Below are 25,356 nucleotides of genomic sequence, written 5' to 3' on the forward strand. Positions count from 1 at the left end.
GTTCTCCAAACCAAGCAGGAAACATTGACCTCCTTTAAAGGTCCAATCCTTTATTAGCAAGGCGGTTTTTATTCATTACCTTTGTGAGTTCTGCCTCATCCCCAGTGTGCCACACATGCCCCACGCTTTGGGTACTCACGTGTCACACTGAGGTGAATGAAGGGACTGGTCTTGTTCTCCCCATTCTTCTCGTTGACTGCCTGAACATAGTAACTGCCTGCATCCATCAGTGACACCCCCAGGATCACCAGCTGGTTCTCCAGAGTGATGGCTCTGTTTGGGGAAGAGAAAGATCACACTGAAACCAGAGGAATGTTATCCACATAACACCTCAGACATGACAGCTTAATATGATATTCACTGGTCATATAAATCAAGATGTTGCAGAATCAAAACCAGTTCCACTTTAAACACACTTACAGGAAATAGAGAGCTCAGATGCCTCTAGGCCTTTTCTCTATTTAGATCATGTAATATGTTTATGGTGACACACAGAAAAAGCTTCAATGTGTGAAACAGGGGCAGTTTAAATGGCAGTAAGAAGTTATGCAAGAATCAACAAATGACACTGGTGACTGCCACGCTGCATCTTTCTGGGGTCACAACAATCCTGGCAATCATCAGGATGCTGCAAAGCCTGATTTATTGAAAACCTTCTCAACAAGTGAAAGGCAGCCTATTAAAGAGTGACACTCAAGCAATAACACACAGTTCACTGCAATAAGAAAGTAAAAATCAAAGACAGCAGAACCTCCAAAGGTAAACTTTCTGCATTTATGGCATCACTTGTTATCCCCTCACCACAGACCAGACCATGTCACAGAGAGGATCTGTGTGGACAGGGAGGGCTTTCCTTTCATCCACAGCAGGTAGGACAGCACTCTCCTGAAGGAGTCAATAAACGCCATTGTCTAATACAAGCCTGTTCCTAGAGCTGCTGCATAACAAAGGTTTCTATGGACTCCCTCACGGGCAGCTTTACACACTTGGCTACTTCACTTTTCACATGGATTAGATGGCCATTTCTTGGCTATAAAGGATTAACCTAGAGGAAACATGTAAATATTCAAGGGTTTGAGGAACAGGACACAGGAAGCTCAAAAAGCAGAAAAAGAAAATGTAAAGTTCCAGGGAAAGCCTGTGGAGCCAGGAGCTCATCTACTGCAGCCTGGGACAGGCACAGGCTTGGAAATCAGAGCGTGAGGCTGGGAGGAAGAAACTCCCTCCACTTCTAATACTTGATGAGAAGCCATGCTGAGTTCAGCTGAGCTATTAGATATAGCACGGAGCACGAGGTGAAACAACTTATAGAATTATTATACTGGAAGAAACAAATTCACACATCAATAGGCTCAAAAAGAATCAGCACTGAGTCAAAGCATTTGTGCACTAATCAGTCAATAATAAACACCCCTGCATTCCATCCTCCTGTTTTGCCATGGGGTGGTTACTCTTAGTAATAAACTGCTATTTTGCTCTGAAAAAACTCAAGTAACAGTGGAAATCTGCTAGTGCAGCAAACTGGTTTCTATACATAGGGAAAGCATTACAAATTACAGGGAGAACATGGCTGTGTTCAAAGCCAGGCACTTAATTCAGAACACTTCAGTTTCCTGATGTGGATACAAAGAAACCTGAACTTCTGTAAAACTATCATGGAATCAGAGAACTATTTAGGCTGGAAGAAATCTTCAGGATCATGGAGTCCAGCCCTGCCAAGGCCACCACTGAACCATGTCCCCAGGTGCCACATCCACCCAGCTTTTAAATCCCACCAGGGATGGGGATTCCCCCACTGCCCTGGGCAGCTGTGCCAGGGCTTGAGAATGCTTTTAGTAAAGAAATTCTCCCTTATTTCCAACCTAAGTCTCCCCTGGTGCAGATTTAGACCATTTACTTCTTGTCCTGTCAGGGAATTACAGAGCAAGAAGGTCCCCCCTGAGCCTCCTTTTCTCCAGGCTGAGCTCCCCCAGCTGCTGCTCAAACTTCTGCTCCAGACAACTACAAAAAACTGCTGAAAAATGAAGCTAAATGTTCAGCTTTGAAATCAGTCATCACACATCACCTAAAGATCCTCTTTGTAACATCTTCCTTGGCAACTTTTACGGTAACAACTACCAAAAAAAAAAATTGCAGTACTTTTTTTTTTTTTAATTCAATGACACTGTATTAGTTTAATTGATTTAGAAAATTAATCAAAGAAACTGACAGACTTACAGAGTGAGGATATAAAATACAATTAATAGGATATTTGATACAGCAAATAAAGATAAAATTCCAGTGCAGTGCTAATAATTGAATATTACAAGACAATTACACTCGCACTCATTTCTACTTTAATTCTAAAGAAAGCATTAGAAAGATTCTTTGAAAATACTGAAATATATTTCAAGCAGCTTTGATTCCAGGTAAAACTGCACCCAAAGTTTTAAAGGTGATCCTGAAATACTGCTGAGATGGACACAGTTATTATCTGCATTAAATTGACTGAAAGTTTTGACACTTAACCCATTAAGCTCATTATACAATAATCAAGAGAAAAGGAAATGAAAATGTATTTATGAAGGAAATTATTTAAAATTAAGTGGGCCATTTTTATTTCGGTACACAAATTTTTTACTGGAGTGTGAGCAAAATGTAACATTTGTGAGTGAAAAGTAAGTAAATTTGAGAAAGTAATCTACACAAGCATAGAAGCTTGATATTAATTTGTATAGGAAAAAAAAGAAGATAATGCAACTCCTGAAGGCAGCTCTTAGGGGTCATCAATTACATGGTCAAAGTTAAATGAAAACTCCACAAATGAGTTATTGATATCTTAATAGTTCTGTGAAAAATGAAATGTCCTGTGTTCATTAAGTGAAGGCAGGTACAGAGCCAGGAGCCTCCCAGGCTGCAGAGTCTGGGAATTTTATTTACATCACACATGAGCCCCTGTGCATCAGGAAAACCAATTAGTCACATTTTAAGGATTCATTAATCCCAATGTTTCTAAACCACCCAAAGCTCTAGGCCCCAGCCCTTTACCAGGGGTTGCAGCCACTTTCTGCACAACAGCTGCACAGAGCATCCACAAATTGCCTTAACATGTTTTCTTGGGTTTATTGTTTGTTTTCATTGTCTGATATAACTTTTAAATTCTGACAGCACCACTGTGATGTTCCAAGGAAAATCTGATTCCTGGGTGCTCAGTTTAGCAGCACATTTGATGAAGATGACTGCAGCAGATGGAGTGGACCTGTCAGTAATTCATACCCAGTGCAGAACTCATGAAAAATATAAATATTGCTTTTTTAAAGCAGTATCAAACTTAACTCTATCTAACATTTTTGAGACAGGAGCAAGCAGCAAGCAAACTAAGCAGACTGATCCTCTGGGATTTCTTAAGCTAGGAAAGGAGCATTTTAAAGCACACTTTTTAATAGAAGAATTGTTTTCATTTCTCTGGAGCCCAGCAGGAGCCTGCAGGGAACACAGCAGGCAGGGCTGGCAGCGGGAGGTGGTTGGGATGGTGGATCCAAGGTTGTCATGTCCAAAAACATCTCAGTGGCACCTTCACCACAGGAGCTGGGGGCTGAACCAGGCTGATCTCAAACAAAGGCAAGGGCAGATGACACACTGTGTTTAGGGAATGCTGTTTAATCAAAAGTTATGCACTGAGGGGATGGGAAGAGGCAGCAGTGATGGACACAAATCATTGTACAGCCCATTATTCTAAACACCAGAACACAGAACAGCACCTTCTGAGGCTTCCTCACTCCCACTCACTGCAGTCAGAACTGAGCATGTGGATCTCTGGTATAAAGTAAAGCATCCTGCCCATGGCTCAGGGAATTGATCATCTTTATGGTCCCTTCCAACCCAAACCATTCTATGACTCTGCACACTCTGGAATTTTTAATTGCACTTTTTCAAGTTGTCCAAATACTATAAACTCTGCTGTAAATAATCTCTAAGCTTGATCTAAAGCTTATGGGAATTCTTTGGTGAAGATCAATGGGACATGAATGAGATTTTTACAAGTAAAGATAATGTTTCAAAGGGGATGCCATTCTTACAGCCTTTCTCTTAAAGGTTTTGGAGTTAATGCTGCAAATGAATCCTTCAGTACCTCAAATAGGTGGATTTAGATTTATTATGCTTTTTATGGGAAAATACCAAAATCTACTCTACAAGTGGATAATTCCCCAAAGTTAGATATATGTTATTAGTCTACCAGATTACACAAAAAGTAGATAATGCTGGGTTATAAAAACATAAAATGAAAATCAGAGTAACCTGATTAGGCTCTCTCTCAGAAGGCACCATCTGCTTCTGAGCCAGCGTGCAATATTTTAGTACAAAGACCTCCATAAAGCCTCTTTTCCAATATTACCTCCAGCTAACACGATTATTAATCCCTCTATACCAGATATTTTTTACCAGAGAGCCTCTGCTCCTCTTTCAAAAACTTCTGTCCACACTGCACAGCAAGGCCCCATCTCCCCATGCCCCACACACCAAGGAATACCAGTGATGCTGCCAGAAAAGGGAGGGATTGTAGAGTAATAACAAAATAATTACTGCAACACTTCCCCCCTGGGTTTCCCCTCTTGGAAGAGCAGGGATCTGCTGTAGCTGCACAGACAGCTGTTCCAGGGGATCTCTGTGCATGCACAGCTTAACCCAACTTCACCATCCTCATGGCTCCTGGTGCTGAGAGGAAATTATTAATTAAAATTATTTAAATACACATATCTCAAAAACAGCCTGTGTTTCTCAGGACTCAATCACAGAGAAAAGTATTTGTGTTTGTGCTACAGAGCAGCATCTCCACAGGGATAGAGCACCAAGAGCTGTGACTGCGTGGCAGTTTCCTGGGATATTATTCAGGTTCCATGTACATTGTTACTGCAAATCAGCCATCTATTAATAAAAATTTTATACTTCCACAGGCACTGGATATTAAATAAAACTGCACTGAATTTAGAATCATGGCAGTTCATCTGTTGCTTTTCTAGCTATGTCAGGGCACAACACATGTTTCTAGGAAGTGATTGGGATTTCTAGTCATGGAAACACCCCAAGGTTGCACAAGAAGAGCCAAGACAGTCCTAATGACCAGGCAGAGGCCAAACACTACCCTGAAATGAAGGACAACCAGCTATTGAATGGTTTCGCAGATGCATTTCCACGAGGAATGGAGATAAACAGCAGAGTTTCCACATTTTAGAATTGATTTCCCTGTTCTCTGGTTTTGAAGCTTGCAGGGTCTTGGTTTAACAAGGCTGTAGACAACACTCCCTGTGCTTCATGAACACCTTACACTAAATCTGGTCTGTGCAGAGCAGCTGGAAGGCTGGAAAGGAAGTGGATGGAAAACTGCACTTGACAAACCATCAGTGATCCACAACCTGACTGGAAAGCGAGAGCAGGTACAAACCCACAGGGTCAGTCTGTGGCCTGGCTTAATATTTTCATTGGTGTTTGTTGACTGAATATAGATTTCACTTACTAAATCTGCTGATAAAGTCCCAAAGACTCTGAAAGACAGAATCAGAATTACAAATGCAGGAGATCTGCTCAAGTCTCCACTGACTGAGAGGTTTGCAGTTCAGTGAACGTGCTCAAAACCTTGTATTTGAGAAAGAATAAGTGACTGAGCAAAGGCAAACCTCACAAGGGGATGTGCAAACAGCAGTATCACTGGGAAATCTAAGAAATAACCTTGTTTCTCACCCAGCACAGCCTCCACTCAGCCCTGGCTGTTAGATTTAAATGTGTGGGTAAGTCAGGAAGAATTCAAGCAGCACCAAAACACTGTCACAACAATCCACTCTTCTCCTCTCTCATCCATCTGACCCAAGGAATCATCCAGTGAATGTGACATGCAGGAGAACCTCAAAACAAAAAACCCCACCAAAAAGGCAAAACAAAAAACCCCACTAAAACAAAACAAACAAAAAAAAAGGCAAAACAAACAAAAAAAAAAGGCAAAACAACCAAAAAAAAAAGGCAAAACAACCAAAACAAAAAGGCAAAACAACCAAAACAAAAAGGCAAAACAACCAAAACAAAAAGGCAAAACAACCAAAACAAAAAGGCAAAACAACCAAAACAAAAAGGCAAAACAACCAAAACAAAAAGGCAAAACAACCAAAACAAAAAGGCAAAACAACCAAAAAAAAAAGGCAAAACAATCAAAAAAAAAGGCAAAACAATCAAAAAAAAAGGCAAAACAACCAAAAAAAAAGGCAAAACAACCAAAAAAAAGGCAAAACAACCAAAAAAAAGGCAAAACAACCAAAAAAAAAAGGCAAAACAACCAAAAAAAAAGGCAAAACAACCAAAAAAAAGGCAAAACAACCAAAAAAAAGGCAAAACAACCAAAAAAAAAGGCAAAACAACCAAAAAAAAAGGCAAAACAACCAAAAAAAAAGGCAAAACAACCAAAAAAAAAGGCAAAACAACCAAAAAAAAGGCAAAACAACCAAAAAAAAAGGCAAAACAACCAAAAAAAAAGGCAAAACAACCAAAAAAAAAGGCAAAACAACCAAAAAAAAGGCAAAACAACCAAAAAAAAAGGCAAAACAACCAAAAAAAAGGCAAAACAACCAAAAAAAAGGCAAAACAACCAAAAAAAAAGGCAAAACAACCAAAAAAAAGGCAAAACAACCAAAAAAAGGCAAAACAACCAAAAAAAAAGGCAAAACAACCAAAAAAAAGGCAAAACAACCAAAAAAAAGGCAAAACAACCAAAAAAAAGGCAAAACAACAAAAAAAAAGGCAAAACAACCAAAAAAAGGCAAAACAACCAAAAAACTAAAAAACACAAAACCAAAAAGAAAAACAAAAAAGCAACAACACGCAAAAAAGCAACAAAACAAAAACAAAAAAAACAAAAAAAAGCAAAAAAGAAACCAAAAGACAAAAAAACCCCAAAACAAAATGAAAAACCAAAAAACCCCCCCAAAATTAAAGAAAACCCCCAAAGCCAAATAAATCCAAAACACCTTAATTCATCATAATCATCCTCATATCTGTATAGGACTGATACAGAAAGTGTCTCAGATTTAAGCAGAATCACCAACTATTGAGCCTTGTTGTAAACATCTGAGCAGCTCGCCCTCAGAAAGCTTGTTTTTGCTCTTTGGAGATAGAAGCTCCCAGAAAAGATGCTCAGATGAATTATCCCAAAAGTATATTTTTAAATCATGCCCATATCAAGCAATTACCTGCCTAGAGATTAAAAACCCCACAAAACCAAACCCAAGATAATCACTATATAATTGATCACGAGAGAGATGCTTACAGGGAGAGACAATGCTGCCAATGCAGAGGCAAAGAACTACAGCAACAAATTCAGGAATAATTCCTGAGTGCACTATTTATGTTTAAACAGGTTGGGGTTTTTTTCCTCCTCAGGTTTTCAGCAGCTTCAATTCTTACTTAATACAGCTTAATTATTATCACACAACTTTGCTCCTTTGGTTGTTCTGTTGGTTTGCTTGCTTTTTTTCTTTTAATTATTATTACATTTTAAGCAGCAAGAGTTAGTGTAGCTGATATAAGGACTTGAATGTGCTTAAATCCCAGCTGCTGGGTGTTATCTTGCTGAACCACACCGAGGTGTGGCTGGATGTGCTATGCCAGCAGCACTTCTCAGGCTAATAGAAATAACCAGGCTTTCAAGACAAAATACACATCTTGGTCAATAACAGAAAGCAAAGACCCAGAATAAAACAATTTTCTCCAGCCTCCTCTTCTTATAAAACTCTTACAGCATTCAAGATATTTGTAAGCAGGGTGTCTGTTTTTCTTCCCTCTCTATTTTATGGTATAATCAACACTTTGAACTCCACTTGTACCATCACCAGCTGTTGCCACGGACATTGCTGGCAACCACAGGCAGCAAGAATAGTGGATTTTTTTTTTATACAAATGGGTTATTTAAACAAAACATTGCAGTTAAAAAGCACCATAGGTTGTTGATTTACACAGCTGGCTGACTTCGCTGACAGCAAGCACAAAGACTATTTGTAATAATTTGGGATTTTATAGTTCAATTTTCAGAGACAGACATGAATATTGCTTCACTTTATGATAGTTCTCCTGAATTGATTATTTAAGGTGCTGTAGGTTTTTTTAAAGCACTGATTTGTTTCCCCTTTCCCTCACTGTGGAAAGAAAACTTGTGTTATTAAATTACATCTTCATTTCTGATAAAACATGTCAGCATAATGGTATGTGCTCTAGTGCTTTGTGGTGTAGAGTGGAAGGGTTTCCTGTTGAATATTGTATATTCATACCATTACTTCACTGAGACACATTTGTTTTTATTCAGAGTACACAAGCCATGGCTGTGAACTGCACTAACTATAAAACAAATTAGCAGCAGCGTGGCCCTGTCACAGGGCAATGCCCTGAAGGGATAATTGATCATGCAACAAAGACAAAGGAAACTTCAACCTCTTAACAGCATATTTAACACATGTATTTAGATGTGCCACAACTGTGACTACTTAAATGCTCCCAACTTTCCTTTATTAATGTTCCTGACTCTGCCCCAGCATCATTTCTGCCTTTTTAATTCCTGATTTCACACATCTCTCATTCAGAACCATCTCTATTTTCACACAGGTGTAGCTGAGAATAAGATTTGGCACAGCTGGGTTTGGGAACATGTAGTCCTATGGATTCACAAATCTGTATCACAGCAACTAAAATAGCCACACCATTTGGAAATAAAATATCAAATCTTGGACTGGTCCATGTGTTTGCTCTGTTTTCTCAGATGAAAAACTCCTTCAGCAGCAACACACATGCACATGAGGATATTTAAAACTGATTTCCAGAGTACAAAGAGCAGGGACACCAATCCTCTCTCTGGAACCTGCAAACCTCATGGCAGCTGATTTTCATCACTGAAGATGAAACACAGGTGGAAGACCTTAAGAGGCCAGTACCTGCAGTGGCTACTCCTTATTGTATGAACCAAAGGCTTTGGTTTCCTTTTAATGCCAGAAAAACTCCAGCTTAAACCCAGCAAAATAAATATCCAGATGTACCACACTTGCTCTACAAGAAAGAGGAACAGCACCAACCTGGCCTCTCAGTGCCTTCAGGTGATAATAAACACTCCAAGGGATAGGAAAAGGTGTACAAGACATAACTTGTAGGAGGCAATCTTGTACCTCAGGACTAACAGCCTGCTAGCCCCTTAGTTTTTAGATCTATTACCCTTCCTTTTAATGGCACCAAATCTTTAAACAAAGAGAAAGGATATGGTAAAAAGTGGCCACTGACCAAAGCATCAACCTCTGCTGCTGCCAGAGAGCAGCAGCACTACAGCAATTTATTTAGACAAGTTTTACTATGAAAGATAATTAAAGATTTAGAGGCACGGATCAATAGAACAGCAAACACTATCTATGTACAGCACTGCAGTTTGCCAAGACCAGCATTTGTGTTACCGCTGCAGATCCATCATACAGGGCTATTACAGTGTCTCAGGTTTGCTGTCTACATCAAAACAGGGATTTTGTGGGGTCATTTCTACTCACACACCATTAGGACACACACTACTGCTGTGCAGCAGAAATTGAGCACAGGCCCTGGAGCCAGGTAAATCTAGGTTGGGTTATGAAGCCTTGGGTGAGTTATTCAGCCTTTCAGAGTCTAGGTTTTGCCAAGAGAGAAAAAGGATAGCACATGTATATGTTTCTTTTTAGGTAGAAAAAAACATATCTAGAGGCTTTAATAGTTAACACCTGTAGCATTCAAAAGATGTAGTATATTATGCAAGTGCTAAATCTTAATATGCTTTACCTCCCCTTGCATTTCAGTTTGACTGTCAGGCATTTGATTACAACTTCAGGCAAAGCACTGATGTCCAACTCCTTTAACACCTCCTTAGCCCAACACCCTAGGCAGGTGAGCACTGCTTTCCAAACACCAGAATTCCATGGAATTGCATAACCTCCTTCAGCAGAACCCCTCGTACTGGGTACAGATGCACCCAGTAACAAACACACAGACTCCACCAAATCCTGGTTATTACTGACAGTCATTCAGAAGCAGAAACTTCAAGCCAGTCAATCACAGAATTACTTGTTTTAGTATCCAAACATTTCCAAGCACTTCAAGTTAGCAACAATAAAACATATAAACCACTGGTTAAAGAGAAGAAATAAGCAGAAATTGAAAAGGAAGCAGCAACTCCTTATTTCTATCACAAATAGGCCATGTAGTGACCTGAAGTCAAAACCAGGTTGGATTCATTCAACCAAATGTTGAACAAACAGGTCAGGAATGAAAGAAAACTCTGTAACATCAGAGCAGCATTTTTTGTTGTGGTTTCTACCCAAGCATGATTTCCTGTCAATAGTGTGTCAAACAGCACAGTAAACTATTGTTCTATCACTAACACTTTATCTTTTAAAGTACATAACAGCCTAAAAATACAAATGGATAATTTTTCAGAAATAAAAGGAGGGATGCTTCTTTCCAATTAACAAGCCAAACATACACAAAGCTGTTGTGCAGCAAAGCTATAGAATTCTAAAAGGTGGAAAGCAAAGTTATGAGAAGATCTATATAAGAAACTGAGAACTATACCTGCTCCTGAGCATTTGATGATCCCAGTTCCAGGTAAAGCAGCATTACCTACAGTAAGATCTGTGATGCCTCAGTGTAAACACCAGAATATTTTAAAATAAAGTATCCCAATGTGGCAGCAGCTCTCTGGCCACAGAGAGCAAGGCACAACTTCCCCAGGCACTGTGCTGAGGACAACTGTGAGGTGATCAGAGAAAATAATGAGAACCAATTCATATCCTAACTTGCTGCATCTGTTGTGACCAGGTGGAATGTGTTATGGATAAATGTTTACCAAAGGGTGGTTTCTTGATTGGCCAATGGTGATGGAGCTTGGATTCAGGGACCAATTGGATTCACCTGTGTCATGACTGTGTGTAAGGGTGATGGGTTTCTTAATAAGTATAGTATAATAAAGTGATTGATCAGCCTTCTGAGAAGCATGGAGAAAATGCTAATTATTACCTAGCTGTGAGCCTGCAGTGACATCCCAGAATAGAGGCTTTAGACATTCCAAAGTAAAGCTCTTTTTTGGGGTCCTTTTGTATGTCCTGCTTGAACCCCTGTTGTAGCCCTTGTCTCCAACTCATCATGAGCACTTCAGTGGCCAACTCAAGTGTAAATGACACACAATTAAATGACCATACAGATTTTTATGCTTTCAGCATGAGTGGTGTTGCCAAATCTGGGCACACAGGCACTCTTTCAACTCCGCCGATTTTTAAATTACTTGAAATTAAGACACAGGTGGTTTTGTATGACTTACTGCATATTTGACTTCTGAGTCTAATGACACAAATTTCCTTGCCCTAGAGCAATGAAATACATTCAGGACTTCTGGCTGTAAAGCTTAAGGAAGTCAGAAGGCCAAAGCTCCTGCAGTAAATCTGGCCAGTCCTCCACTGGAATGACAGCAACTTCTACTCTAGAAATAGTCCCAGAGGTAAAATAAAAAGTGAAGAACTTCAACTCCCTCCCAATACTGAAGCTTTAAGCACCACACTTTCCCTCTAATGAAGGACAACCCTGCCTTGTTTGCATTTGCTGCATGATCCATAAACATTGTGCCCATCGAGCAGGCCAGGGAAACCCTGAAGTGTCAGGAGACACAGCGTGGTTCCCTGGATTTTATGGTTATGAGAGGCTTTGCAGGGCATTTTTATTCTCAGTGCTGAAGAAACACTCACTGAGTTCTGTGGCAGAACAACTCACAAATCCTGGGGAAGAGGCATCTGTGATGCCAGCCCAGCTCATATTCCGGGGCTGGGAATACAGTGCTCCACACCCTGCTGGTGCAAGTAATTCCACTTAAGAGCTGGACCAGAACAGAAAACCTCTGATGCCCCCAAAGTCTCTGCTGCAATCTGTCTCCCTGTATTTATCTCTGTACTTGCAGACATTCCTGCTGCAGAGGTTTTAGGGATTTGCTCCTGCAACGCAGCAAAATGCTGCTCCCTGCGATTCCCCTCATCTGGAGGAGAGCTTCTATTACCCAGTTAATGGCCAGTAGACACAACAGTTCCATCACCTTCAGTTACTGACTCTTTTTATCCACTTTGCCCTGTAATGAGGATCTCTGCTTGCTCACATTTACGCAGCGGCAGCATCAGCTCTCCCCTAATCCTGCCACACATAAAAATGGAAAGATAGATGCAGAAAAACATTAAAATGCCCTTATCACTTGGCTGCAGGGGTATAAACTTAAAATAGGAGATTGTTTTTTTCTGTTGGAAACAAACAAATAAATACATTTACTTAATTTTCTTCTTAAATAATCCTTATGAGCATTGCAAGGAGCCTTTGATTATTACTGTATAGATAAACACTGGAACATTCCATTCTATCTTACCCAGGTTAGATAGAAACAAATCCAATTCCTTCCTGTACATGTTTTTCCCAGGTGCATTAACACGCTCTTTACATTCAAGAACCAACTTTTATTACAAGCTGAGTGTGTAGGGAACAGGGAGATAGGGAAAGAAAACAGAATGAACAGAATGCTAATGAGAAAGAAAAATACAGCCTCAACAGCCAATTCCTTTAATTAGACAGACATCTATGTTTTTAACTTCCAAGTTTTTAATCCTGTTGTTACTGAACTTGAAAGATGGAAAATAGAAACAATGCTCAAATAAACCCTGCAGGGTACCTTGCTAAAGGAAATGGGAAAATTAACCTCTTATCTCCTAAGATGAAAAATAAGTGTTTTGTAAGAGCCAGGTCCATGAGGCTAATAATAACAATACACAAGCCTCAGAATGAAGTCCTGAAAGCAGAGGTAACAAAGAGGGGATAAGGAACAAGTCATACAGGATGGGGAAATAAATGTCTTGTTTTCTCCCATACATTCTTCACCCAGTAATTAAGAGATTAAATACATATTTGGTTATACTGCATCCCTTACTCAATCATGCAAAACAATCAGAAAAATAACCATATGCAACAAGTCCTGCTAAATTAATAATAATGAAACAGAAAGCCACTTGCAGGTTTGAGGTACTTAAGTCTCATTTGTTGATAAGGATCTTCATGCAAAGGGCCCAAACAAGTTCATAGAATTTCCTTGTTTCATGGTAGTAAAAGCTCATTGTTCAAGTGGTTAATATTCAACCCAGAAAAGAAGGCAAACAGGTACCCAGGGATTGTAACTGGAAGCTAAAATTCAGGATTGCATTCCACAGACATGCAGGCTCACAGTTCCTCAATCCATGCAAGCCTACACTTCAGCTCTGCAAAGTCAGTGAGACTGCAGGGAAAAGGGAGCCATGGCACGGCTCGTGTCTAATTGAGTGCTTGTGTATGAGAGTGAGCAGGGGAGAGGGCACACATCCCACAAAAACACACAGACACATCTCAGGAGAGGTGTCAGAGCTGCCTCTTGACTGATCCCTCTGTCAACTCAAGCACTGAAGTTCCTCCTTCAGCTCACTGAACAGCCAAGGTTTTTGATGTCGAGACTTTAAATTCTGTTCCCCGGTGGCACAAGTGAGCCAGGAGTGTCTACACGGGACTAGAGTTTGTTATCATGCCAGAATTGAGCTTTAAGACCTCACAATATTGTTCTACAGATAATTCCAGCCTGCTCAGTTTAGACGACTTCACCCAAAAGGTCACAAATGGAACGTGTTCCTTTTCCACCCTCTTTCTTTACTCTTCAATGCAGAGTGGCAGCTGAAAAGGAATATTTAAGAAGAGAACACAAGTCACCTCTCAAGAGCAGAGGCAGCACCAACACCACTGCACTGTTTTCCCTCCTAGGGCAGCAGAGGCACTATCTCACTTTCCTCTTAAAGCATCTCCTCACTCCAACAGCAGTGGAGACAGAAAGGGAAAAGCTCTTCACCAAAATCCAACACTTTTGTAAGGAAATTTTCTTCCTACGTTTCTATTGTCACTCAGGAGCTGCATCTCTGATGCCTCAAGGATTTATGCAAATACTCTTAGTTGGTAATCTCTATAGCAAGAACAACATTAATAGAAAGCATTTGTCTGGATAACACAATCCTCCTCTTCCCACAGAAAGCAGCTGGAGGTTTATTAGATCTACTGAGCCCCCTGAAATGCTGTTCTTCCACCCATCACCCTTTCCTGCTGCACACACTTCAGCCTGGGACACAGCAGTGACTCTGTGCATGCACAGCTCAGCTGTCCACATCCCAACCCTGGGACAACACAAGAATGTAAAGGATGATGTTAAATGAACCTGTGAAGATGGATGAGGAATCCCAAAACTCTCCATTTCCAAGCTGCATTGTGTGGGTTCTCTGCTTGCTTTTTCTACCTTTGTTGGGGTCAGGGTTGATGATCCATAACCAAAATCCATGTTGACATGACTTTTTTTTGTGTCTGGCTACAGGTTCAAACTTCTGATTCCAGGGTATAAATTCTGTATACATATACTGATTATACCTCTATATATTCCATGTCTATATAAGTGATATAAAGAAGTATAGAGAAAGACTTTAATATGCTACAGGTTATATTTATGGAATATATCTACAGATACTCTGTATTCTACAGGACATATCTATAGATATTCTAACTATAATAGGAAATCTGTTCACATATTCTTTATCTACAGGCAAGTTTCTGTTGGAAGGTCTGTGTTGCAGAGTCTAAGCCATTGTTAATTAAAAAAGACACCACTCAAATTACATTTTACTCTAGTCCTTCATTTGTGTCTTCACACTGCCTGCATTTCATTCTTCAGTCAGTTGCTTCAAGAACTCCAGGGAGAAAAATAATGTGTTGCTGTGAGGATACGCCTGTGCTCCTCTTTAAGCTTTAAAGTTGGCTTCCAACAGTCAAAGAAATAGCAGGAAAGGGGAAGGTTAAAAACTTTGCTTTTCATCTCTGCCAAAACAGTAAAAGAAAAATGAGATTGCTGAATAGCTGACTGACTGCAGAATCAACACAACAGTGATCTGCCTATAAGCTGCAAAGGGCAAACCCAAGGCATCTGCTTAAAAGCTTATGCCAACTGTGGGATAAAAAGTAAGGAAGCCACAATAAAACATAATTATTACAGGGGCTATAATTATGGCATTATTCTTTGGTGTATTCAATGTTGTGCACATTAAACCTTGTACACTGTGAATATTTAATGATTATATGCTTACTCAGAGCCCTTTCATGTCCTTAAAATACAGGTATTTTTCATGTATTAAGAAAAAATTACACATAATTTTTTTCCTAAGGGTCTGCTGTTGAAAGAGATGGACAATATTCTGTGAGTCTTCTGCAAATTTAAATCTCAAAGCCTTGGAACCTGTGTGTTTACAGTCACTGCATGCCAATTTTCAGTAGTTTTTGGAACAATACTCCACCGTCTTGACCTCAAGAAAACAAAATGTAACCTGTGAGTGGTCAACTGCAGCTGCTCTGTCTTGTCAGCTGTAAGAACTTCCCATCAAAAGTAGCAGCAGGTCTCTAAGGAGTCTGAAAAACTTTGGATACATGCAAACATTCTTCATAGAAACAAGCCAAAGATATATTTCTACACTCAGGAGCAGCAGGAAGGAAGATTCACCAAGTGCCAACAGAGCAGAAAGCTCAGGAGTTTCTGCTGGGCTGCATCTCTATAAACCATGCACCCAGGAACCATGAAAAAAATTCAGGTTTTAGTATGTAATACAGTATAACAGGCCAGACGTACAATTTCCAATTTCCAGTATTTTATAAGGATATAAGTGAAAAATTACCAGATTTTTTTGGCATGCATTGAGGCTTTAGTACAGTAAATACTGGCAATGGATTTATGATTTTGCATGTTCCACCCTTACTGGAATGGAGAGCACAACTTGATGTGTCTGGGTTTTTATATTGAAAAAGACTGACTTTGAAAACATCTTATTGATTTTTGGGGGGGTCAGCATTCTGGGCTGTTGTAAGATTGCCAACAGCTTTCCTTAAAATGTGACTTTTTCCAAACAGCCACCTTTTAATCACTGCAAATGAAAGCAGAAGAAACAGCTTCCAGAAGTGCTGGGTGGCTCATCCTATCAGGATGGGAAACTTGCAAATCACCCAGCACGGAACTGCTGCTAACTCTTCTCAAAGTACAATTTCCCCATTTTCCACCCCTTTGCTCGTAACTTCTGGCAGACCAGACCTTCTCACAACTCACAAAGCAGTATTGAAAGCCCTGCTGAAATTAAGATGTGTGACATCTGCTGCTCCACTTGTATCTACCAACCACAGGGGGGTCCAGCACAACTCATTTCTGACACATATAAATATATATTTGTTGTTAAATGACCTTTCTTTTTTATTGTTTTGTTTAGGAGATTACAATTAGCTCTTTTGGTTGCTTATTACAGCATTTTTCCAGGAATGAGAGGTGACAGACTGACATTTAATTTCCATATTTTTTTTTCCCCTTCCTAAAAACAGCCATGACATTTCCTGGTGTTTTGCATCCCAGGCTCACATCCTGCATTCATTCCCCAGGATAACTGCCAACCATTCCAAAATCATCCCGTGGCTTCTCCAGGTAACCTAGATAAAGATCACCTGTCCAATTGATTAAGAAATATTTAAGCTATGACATCAAGTACGAGGGATGGTTATATATGTAATAAAGATGAAATATTGCTTGTTTTCAAAAGCACCGTGATGTTCTCATGTTTTTTATTATTACTTATTTCCAATTTATTACCTCAGCAACGCCGCCTGCTCTATCATTCCAGCTAGCCAGGGAGCACTTCTGATCCCCAGGATATGGTTTGTGGCCTTGAAAGGATATTGAGTTAAAAAGAAAATTAATGTGAACTAAATTAAGCCCCTCAATGCATGCCTCACTTTTTAAAACTGAAGCTAAATCACAGAACCACAGGCTCCCAGGTTGGAAGGGGACCTCAAGGGCGATGATGTTTGATAATGCTTCCCAAGCCTCCATGGCAATCCAGCCCTGAGCATTTGCTGCTTGCTCTGCACTGCAGCTGCTCCCAGTTCTCCATCTGGAGGACTCCAGCCATCCATCTCAAGTCCCAAGGTAAATCTCAGGCTCTGGGAGGAAGTGGTTTAGATGCTTGCTGATAAAAATAGGAGATTTCCTCATCCCATGCTTTGTAAGACTCGTGATCAGGACAGAAGGAATGGAGAAGAGGAGGAGAGGAGAAAGAAGAGAAGAGGAGGAGAGGAGGAGAAGAGGAAAAAGAAGAGGAGAAGAGGTTCCTGTGTGTCCTGGGAGACACAGCAGACCAGAACAGACCAAGCCCATGTCTAGAAGCCAGACCTTATCTTTCCCTGCTCTACAAAATTAGGAATGGAGAGACAGAGGTGAAGGTGGAGAGACATGAAAAGAACTTCTGTTTGTTTTCATTGGTTATGGTGCAACACAACAGGATCCATGCAGGAATGTGCTCCTTAGCATTGCCTGGGCTCTCTTGACCATCAATTTCTTGTTCTCTAACTACAAAAAGCCAGCTGATGTCCTCTTTAGAGTCATGCAAACCATTCAAACATTGACAAATGGAGTTCTGGGCAGAAAAGAACAGCAGCAGAGAAGCAACACAGCCCCCCAGAAGAGCTGGGTACGTTACACACTGAGTATTGATGCAAATTCCACACTCAGGTAGTAACTAAATGCACATTAAGAGACCATTTACACAAGCCTAGTTGTTAGTAGTATTTCTTCAAGCAAGTTCCAAGTGCTCTGGGGCCAGGAATAGGAACTCTTTTGAGTTAAGAAAAGGATGTTGAACACCATCTTATTTGCAAAGTCTCTCAATTTCCCAGCCACTTCTGGTGTCTGGGGTCACAGAAGTGTCATTTTTGTTTTGTTTTTGCAAAGCAATGAATGTTTTAACATTTTCCATCAGTAGTATTTGTGGTATCCAAGGTTGGCCTGTTCCATGGCCTTCTATCACTTGATATTTAAAGGCTTGTAGATAATTGTAGAATATTTTGCATATTACTTGGTGCTGTATATACTGTTCATAAATATGTATTACCTGGCACAGTGTGTGTACCAGTCATAAAAGTTTAATGGATTTAAGAATTACCTTAAGAAGAACAAAAATTGTACTGGATATTTGTGCATTTATGAGCACATACACCCTACCCTTGTAAGTACATTTGCAAATGAAAAAGGAAATAGAATGGAAAAGGGATTTTTCTAATCACACCTTTGACAAAATAATGGCGTCATTATCTTTCCTACATTAGGAAACTGTAGAATATTTCACTTTCAATGATTTATCTTCACTGTTTGTTTCTGTAAAATCTTTCTCATACCTGAGCAAATTGCAAAATGTAATTTCAGAACCCTAAAAAATCTGCTAATTCAAGAAGGTAGTGCTCTAAAAATATCTCTGTTATCAGGGGTTTCCAGGAAGTAGATGTAAAAAGGGAGAACTAATTCTTAGATTATGCAGTGTACCGATATGAAATCCATTTGATTAAAAATACAGAAAAACTATTTTTTTTTCCAACCAAGCCATAAATTTGATTTGTCTCTTTCCCTCTCAATTTTTAAAGTAACAGTTCCAACTTGTTGCTTTCTCCCAGCCTCCTTCATGCCTCCAAGTCTAATGGGAAAGATCTGTAGTCACCTCCAATATCCCTGCAGTCACCTCCAATATCCTGTTTGTCACTCTGCAGCACCAGCACCACTCAGCACTTCAAAGCATCAGGACAGACCAAATTGGGATCCTTGTTTTTCTAAAGAACTGACTCCATGAGATAAGAAAATCTTCATTAGCTGCTCTCTTTATGGAGACTATGAATCAATTAAGGAATTCTGACTCCACGGAATGAGAATGAACCCTCCAGATAACTCAGTTTGAAATGTGTAAAACTTGCAGTGCTTTAGATACTGCTGATATTGGAGCTGCTCTGTGACAGGGTTTCCCCTCTCATGGCAGTTTGGTTTTATTGAACAGCACTGGGGCATGGCCATAGCAGAGGCTGCTCACTTTGTCCTTCTGGAGCTTCCCCAAATGAAGGATTTGCTCGAGTATTGGGTTTTTCATTTCAATGAAATAGTTCATAGATTAGGAAAATTCAAATTAAACATTGCATTCCACAGAAAGCATCTTGTGTGATAAGACCATCCTTAGTTTCCATAAGTGGAAGGATTCCGATTCCCTTTCTGGTGTTTGCAATTGAGCTGCTGAGAAGATACTGCTCAAAGATCCTTACCGTGGGAAATAAATTTGAATAGTTCATTTTCTGGAAGGCCTGGAATAAGTAGCTTTCTTATGCATTCATTCTTTAAAATTACTCAGTTTATTACAGTCAGTGCCACTGTTTTATTGTTCTCCTTTTAAATTTATTTTTAGCACCAACATCCAAACAAAGCATTACAACTATAAACTCCCATGGGCTAGTTTGACTTGGAATTTAAAAATGCAGAGTTAGCAGGGGCAAACGGAGAGATATTTTTAAGTCACACACATAAATTAGGCCGAGGGAAAACAGGTTGTATTGGATAAGTTTAAATTTAGATCTGGTACTGCAGTTCTCAGTAGTGTTTTGCAGTACATCCTAGCCTGAATAAATACAACAGTAGGATGGAATTATTAGAAATCTCCAGGTAAATTAGCAGCTCCATCCACAGCTGATAATGTGCAACACTGCCCAAGTTATTCTACTTCATGGATGCGAGGCCCCATCTAGACAAATTACACTTTCACAAACTTTTTCTCCAGAAAGCCTCCTATAACTCCTGTTAATTATAAATACTGATTTCAGTTAAAGTCAAAGCACTCTTGCATGTCTCCTGAAACAATTCACCAATGCAGAAAGGGGCCATCATTGGGGATTTTACATGGAAAAGGAATTAATCTATAAAATATTACAGGGAAAACTTACCTAAGTGTGATATAAAAAATTATAAAAAACTTATTTTGGAACAATAATAAAGGGGGAAAAATCTCTCTCTCTCTCTCTCTCTTTTTTTTTTTTTTTTTCTCTTAAGGAAAAGTTCTTGCTTCCTGAATTATAAATCTGAATTTAGCACCTGACAAAGTCATATTTACTCTCAAAATCACAGTGATTTATATTTTGAGCTTTTTTTTGCCACCTTTCATGCATGTAAGCTGACAGCAATATGGATATGTATGCAGTCTATATATGATTGTATAAATTAATCTAATCCCTTGACAAAAAAAAAAAAAATGGAATATCGGAATGGAGAATTAACAAATGAGGATTTAAACAGGACTTTCACATCAAGGAACTACAAATCAGAAACCCTGTGGAAGGCAGCCCACAAAGGCAAAGTCCCAAATCTGTAAGGACAGAGGCAAAGCCCACCCAGAGCCACATGCAGGCACTGAGATACAGTTATTAAAGGTGCTGAGAGGAATTCAATTTCCAGGCTGGGAGCAGAAATATCAGGCATGAGAGGGGATTTCTGCAGAGACTTGAGTAACTGCTCTGGCTCACAGATATTGATCAGAGCATTCAGATGAAAGGCAAACTCTGAGCTGGGCTTACAGACAAGCTAAAATATTATTGCTGTCACAAAATCAAGACATGTCCCTTTCCCCCTTTTTAATTAGGCACTTCAGAAAGTGTGCAGTGTACAGCTCCTCCTAATTTCACCAATAACTGTGAGTAAATTCCCTCTTCAATTTAAATGCAGGATTAAGCTGGTTGCTGAATCAGCTCACTCTGCCTCTGGAACTGCTCAGACTGCTACAAATTTAGGAACTACTTCTTAGAGATGCAGAGTTAGTCAGAATAAATCCTGTATCACAGCTCCCTCAGTTGCTAGGTCTTTTAGCTTTTGCTTTTAAAGGGACACAAGCAATGAATTGCAGTAAGTCAAGCGTCCTGTGCTCTTCTAACATTTATTTTCTTTCTATTACAGTTGTTTGGAAAGCAACTGTGGCACAGCAATCTTGCCAGGAAGCCCCAAAAGCCCATCTGGATTCTGAAAAGCAGATATTGCTGCTTGACTCCGGAGTTAACTGGTCAGACTCACCTTACCCTGGGAATACAGATAAATATACTGTAATAGTGGATTATAGTGTTTATAGTATGTGATATTACATACATACATATATACATATATACATATATATATATATATATATATATATATATATATATATATATGATTTATATATATATAGGATTTATATGGTATTTACTGTAGAGGGCAGGGCTGGGAAATTAGGGATGGAGGCATCATTTCCTCCATGTCCCACCCTGTTCCATATGGAAAGAACTGAATGTGTTCTGGCTTTCCTGGCATTTATAATATCATACATATATATAATTACAGAAGAATCAGGAACTTTCTGGTTACTGCAGACAATTAATGCCCAAATACACAATGTATCTGCCACAAAGAGCCTCCCTCAGCAGATTCAGGGCCGGGGCCATTTCATTAATCAGTGTTTGCCTGAGGCACAGCACATGAATTCCCTAAATTGCTGCCAGGGTTCCTTGATCATACTTTGGCTTCAGAATGAGAATTTCTGCACAGGCACCACCCTGCTCAGCACAGCCATTCCCAGCCTGGAGATGTGCAGGACATACAGCCCTGGCAGCTGCTCTTGGGGGTGCAAATCACATCTCCCAAGCTGAGGTGCAGGAAGAGGATACAGACAATAAGTGAGGGAGAGAGGGCAAAGGAGTCCAAACCTGCCTGGAAACTGTCATTCCTTTAAGGCAGAGTTTGACAAGAACTCTGAAAATGCTGTCAGGTAATTAAAGACAGATGCTACAATTCTGACTTTAAAGGAAGTCAAGACCATTTAAAACTTTGCACGATCAGAATATTAAACAAACATGATCAGAGAGGATTGTATCACACATGAGAAGTAAGGGGTTATGTTCTGCATCCTTACTGCAGCTCCATTAAAATCAAAAACTTTGTCCAGCCTAGAAAGGAATATTCAAAGGTTTCAGACCTTTTGGTTTCAAAGTGTCTGCTTATCAAAGGTACAGTTTTGTGCACTGTGAATGAACAAATCAGCTACATAAAATTCAGATATTTCAAGCACATCTTAGACTCAGAGATGATACCCTTCTCATTTTTAATTTTCACTCAAAAAAACATTGATTTTTCTTCTTAAACACATCCCCACACTCTACAGACCCAGAATACCCAGACACAAGACTGCAGTGCTCGAAGTCTCGCAGCACTCACACCCAGATCCTGGGGAACCTCAGGTGGGGAACCTCTGCTTTCTGTTAAAATCACCTCTGACAGTTCCATATCATAATAGTCAATAAGTTATATGGCCATTTAATCAAGATTTCATTTCAGAAACTAGACCAGCTTCTGAAGATCTAAGTCTTTAAAATAAAAAAGGTGATGTTTAAATAAACAATCCAGTATGAGTGGAAGACTCATGGAGCTGCCTTGAGGAAGAGTATCAAAAGTTCTAATGGTCACTGCACAATTTCCAATTCCAACTAGTAGAACAAATCCACAAATAATTAGGTTAAAAAAAAAAACAAACACCCTCAAACAACAAAAAACATAAAAGCGGGGAAGACTTCCAGATGTTTTGGCAAAACAAATTTTTCTCTACATATCAGACCAATGTGAGATGACTTTTGACACCAGCTCTGTCTACTTAAAAAGCCCCTTTTGTACCTAACCTGCAAAAACAGCTCTCACTGATGAGTTATGCCACTGGAATGTGGTATTTTGATGTGAGATAAAAAGTCACCCAATTTGAGAACATATTTGGGAAAATAGCATGAGCAGCACTGAAAAGCAGCTCACTTTGAAAGCTACTACAGTAAGGCAGCTTCATACGGAAAAAAATGTGCTTTTATTTATTTTTACACACCACCTCCCACAAGTGTTAAGACTGTTCACCTTCTGGCATATACTAAAAGCTCTTGCTGAGTTCACAGACATCAAAGACTTACTGGATTCCACCACATGGCTTAGCTCTTGCACAGAATTATTTTATAATAGTGGAGGAACACTACTAAGAAGTGACCATAGATTATAAATCTGAGAGATCTACTGAGGTGTTTTCAAATTTTCTAGTACTGTATAATATAAATTAGGTTAGCCTGAATGAAAAACTTTCAATACACTGGGTTGGTGTTATCAATCACTGCACACCCCCTTTGATACCTACAGAAGGAGATGATGTTATCCCCACTTTTTGCCCCTTGGGATCATTTGAGACAACAGATCTGGCTCCAGCATCTGCCCACACCAGGGCAGGGATTTATCACAGGTTCTTTTTACACAGCTCCAGCCTAAGATAGACAACTTGGCAACCTCAATATCTGCACTTTTTCTATCCAAAATCCATTTCAGTGATGGGCGTCGAACCGCTCTGCAAGACAGATTGGATGTTTATTTCCTAAAATTGAATATACAGGCTAAGTTCAGGCAGAAGGACAGCAGAGGAAGGGAGGAGGGAAAGAACATCAATAATTTAGTGTTGTCTTTGTTAATTTAATAACTCACTGAGGTATTCTATTAAAGTGTCATGTACTAAAAGCACCTCTTCAGAAGGGATGCCAAATTCTCTTCAGTGTCAAGGAAGTTTAAGCCTCCAAAACAAACAGATACCTTCATCTAAGAGCATTTAGCTACTTTGTATTCCTGCCTGCTAATGTCTCATGTGAATTGTTTTTAGTGGTAAAATTTTGTCTATAATGTGCAAGCATTGCAGCACTTTGAAGTAATGAAACCCAATGGACCCTTCATCCTTATTCTGTTTATGTTATATAATTATAAACTCATTATTTTTATATAAAATGCTATTGTAATCTAGAAAAGGATGCTACAAGATACAGCAAATCAATCTGTCAACCTTGCAAACCAAACATAAATCTGTCAACCCCACGCTGATGACAATTGCTGTTTGGAATGGAAAAGAGATATGACTTATGATCATAAAAAGCAAAACTCAAAAATTAAACTGAACATTAAGCTGAGCTGTTTTCCTGCCTCTTTTTCATCCTGCTAGCAATAAAAACTCTGCTACCTGAGCCCTGCTGGCTTCCACCTGTGAAGCATCACTGTCTGCACTTGCCATGATTTCAGCACAACCCCTGAGCCACTCCTGGTCACTCCTCACATCCCAGTCCTGAGCATGGAGCTCCTGTTCTAAAAGCCCTGATTTACTGCCCTCCCTTACACTGGCATTAATATCTATTTTTGAAACCCCACTACTCTGCATGTACTAAAATTATTTTTTCAAAAGGGAATTATTTTCAGTTATGTTTCCAATGCTCCTTACAGTCATGTCCTGTGGTGTTTTGGCCAAATCAGTCAACAAAACCCTAAGGATTGGGTTTGGTCTCTTCTTTCTCTCCTCATGACAGTCCCTATCAGAGGAACACTTTAACACCACGGGGGTTTTTATCAGCTGTGCCAGAAGAATCACTGAGTCACCACCACCACAGCCATTCCTGTGGCAGTTCAGCACCAGAAGAGAATCTCTGTGTGCTCTAGGTTTGTACTGCATTAAAAAAAGAGAAAAGCTAAAGAGCAGAATAAGCCCCTATGGCAGCACAACTGTCAGTGGTACAAGACCTACCAGCACAAGGAAATCTATTTTCAAAGCAGCTGGAATCCCACATGAGAAATCCTAACTCATTCATGCAAGAAAACATTTTTGTTGTAAACTTTCAGGAAACTGAAAGCTGCTTGTGAGGAAGGAATGGTTTGTCTAGGAACAAATTATATGTGCAAGATGACAACACAGAAGTATGGAGCTGGAAGGGACATGTGCAGCATTGCTGTAATCAACACTGATTGCTGATTTTTTTTTGACACTAAGTTTTGTGAGACAAGACTGTATCCTGCTATAAGTATATTGTGCTTACTCCCTTGAGCCAAGATCATATTTTATCCAGCAATGGAATTTCTCTGTTTAAACCTGCTGTCAAAGCAAACTGAGAGACAAGCCTCAGTAAGGAAAAGGATGCAGTCGACCAGTAAATTATTCCTCTATATTACTACTCTTTTTTATCTTAAAGCTTTTCTCTTGCAAGAACTCTAAGCAGTTTATTTTTATGATGTTTTATTTGTTCTGCAGAGTGCTGCTGCCGAGTGGTGTCTCCACTTCAGTTAATGCAGAGTAATCCTGTTATACAATACAAGCCTGTATTCTCCAGAGTTTCAAGGTAACAGCTTTTCTGTTCAGACTCCAGAAGATAGGATGTTTAGGATGTTTTCTCTGCTGCTCTTCACGCTTCCAGCTGCTCTGACAATGATGGTATTTACAGCTGGGGGAAAATGCTTAATAAAATTACAAGAATCTGCTAGAGGAGGATTCAGGCAGTGATGTGCCATCAGCTTGGTCTCTCTGATATTTTAGAGCCATGCTAAAGTAAGTCCAGGGT

General features: G+C 39.6%; 1 protein-coding gene across 1 annotated transcript in view; it reads right to left on the minus strand.

The window, feature by feature from the left end:
- The window catches only part of SDK1 (sidekick cell adhesion molecule 1), a 384,823-nt gene that overhangs the window by 204,361 nt on the left and 155,106 nt on the right, over window positions 1–25,356 (minus strand). The window contains exon 5 of the mRNA XM_058035661.1: window positions 140–273. Coding sequence (XP_057891644.1) covers window positions 140–273 — 134 coding nt within the window. The remainder of the gene's footprint in view (window positions 1–139; window positions 274–25,356) is intronic.

The sequence above is a fragment of the Melospiza georgiana genome, chromosome 16 (assembly GCF_028018845.1).
Source record: "Melospiza georgiana isolate bMelGeo1 chromosome 16, bMelGeo1.pri, whole genome shotgun sequence".
NCBI lineage: Eukaryota > Metazoa > Chordata > Aves > Passeriformes > Passerellidae > Melospiza > Melospiza georgiana.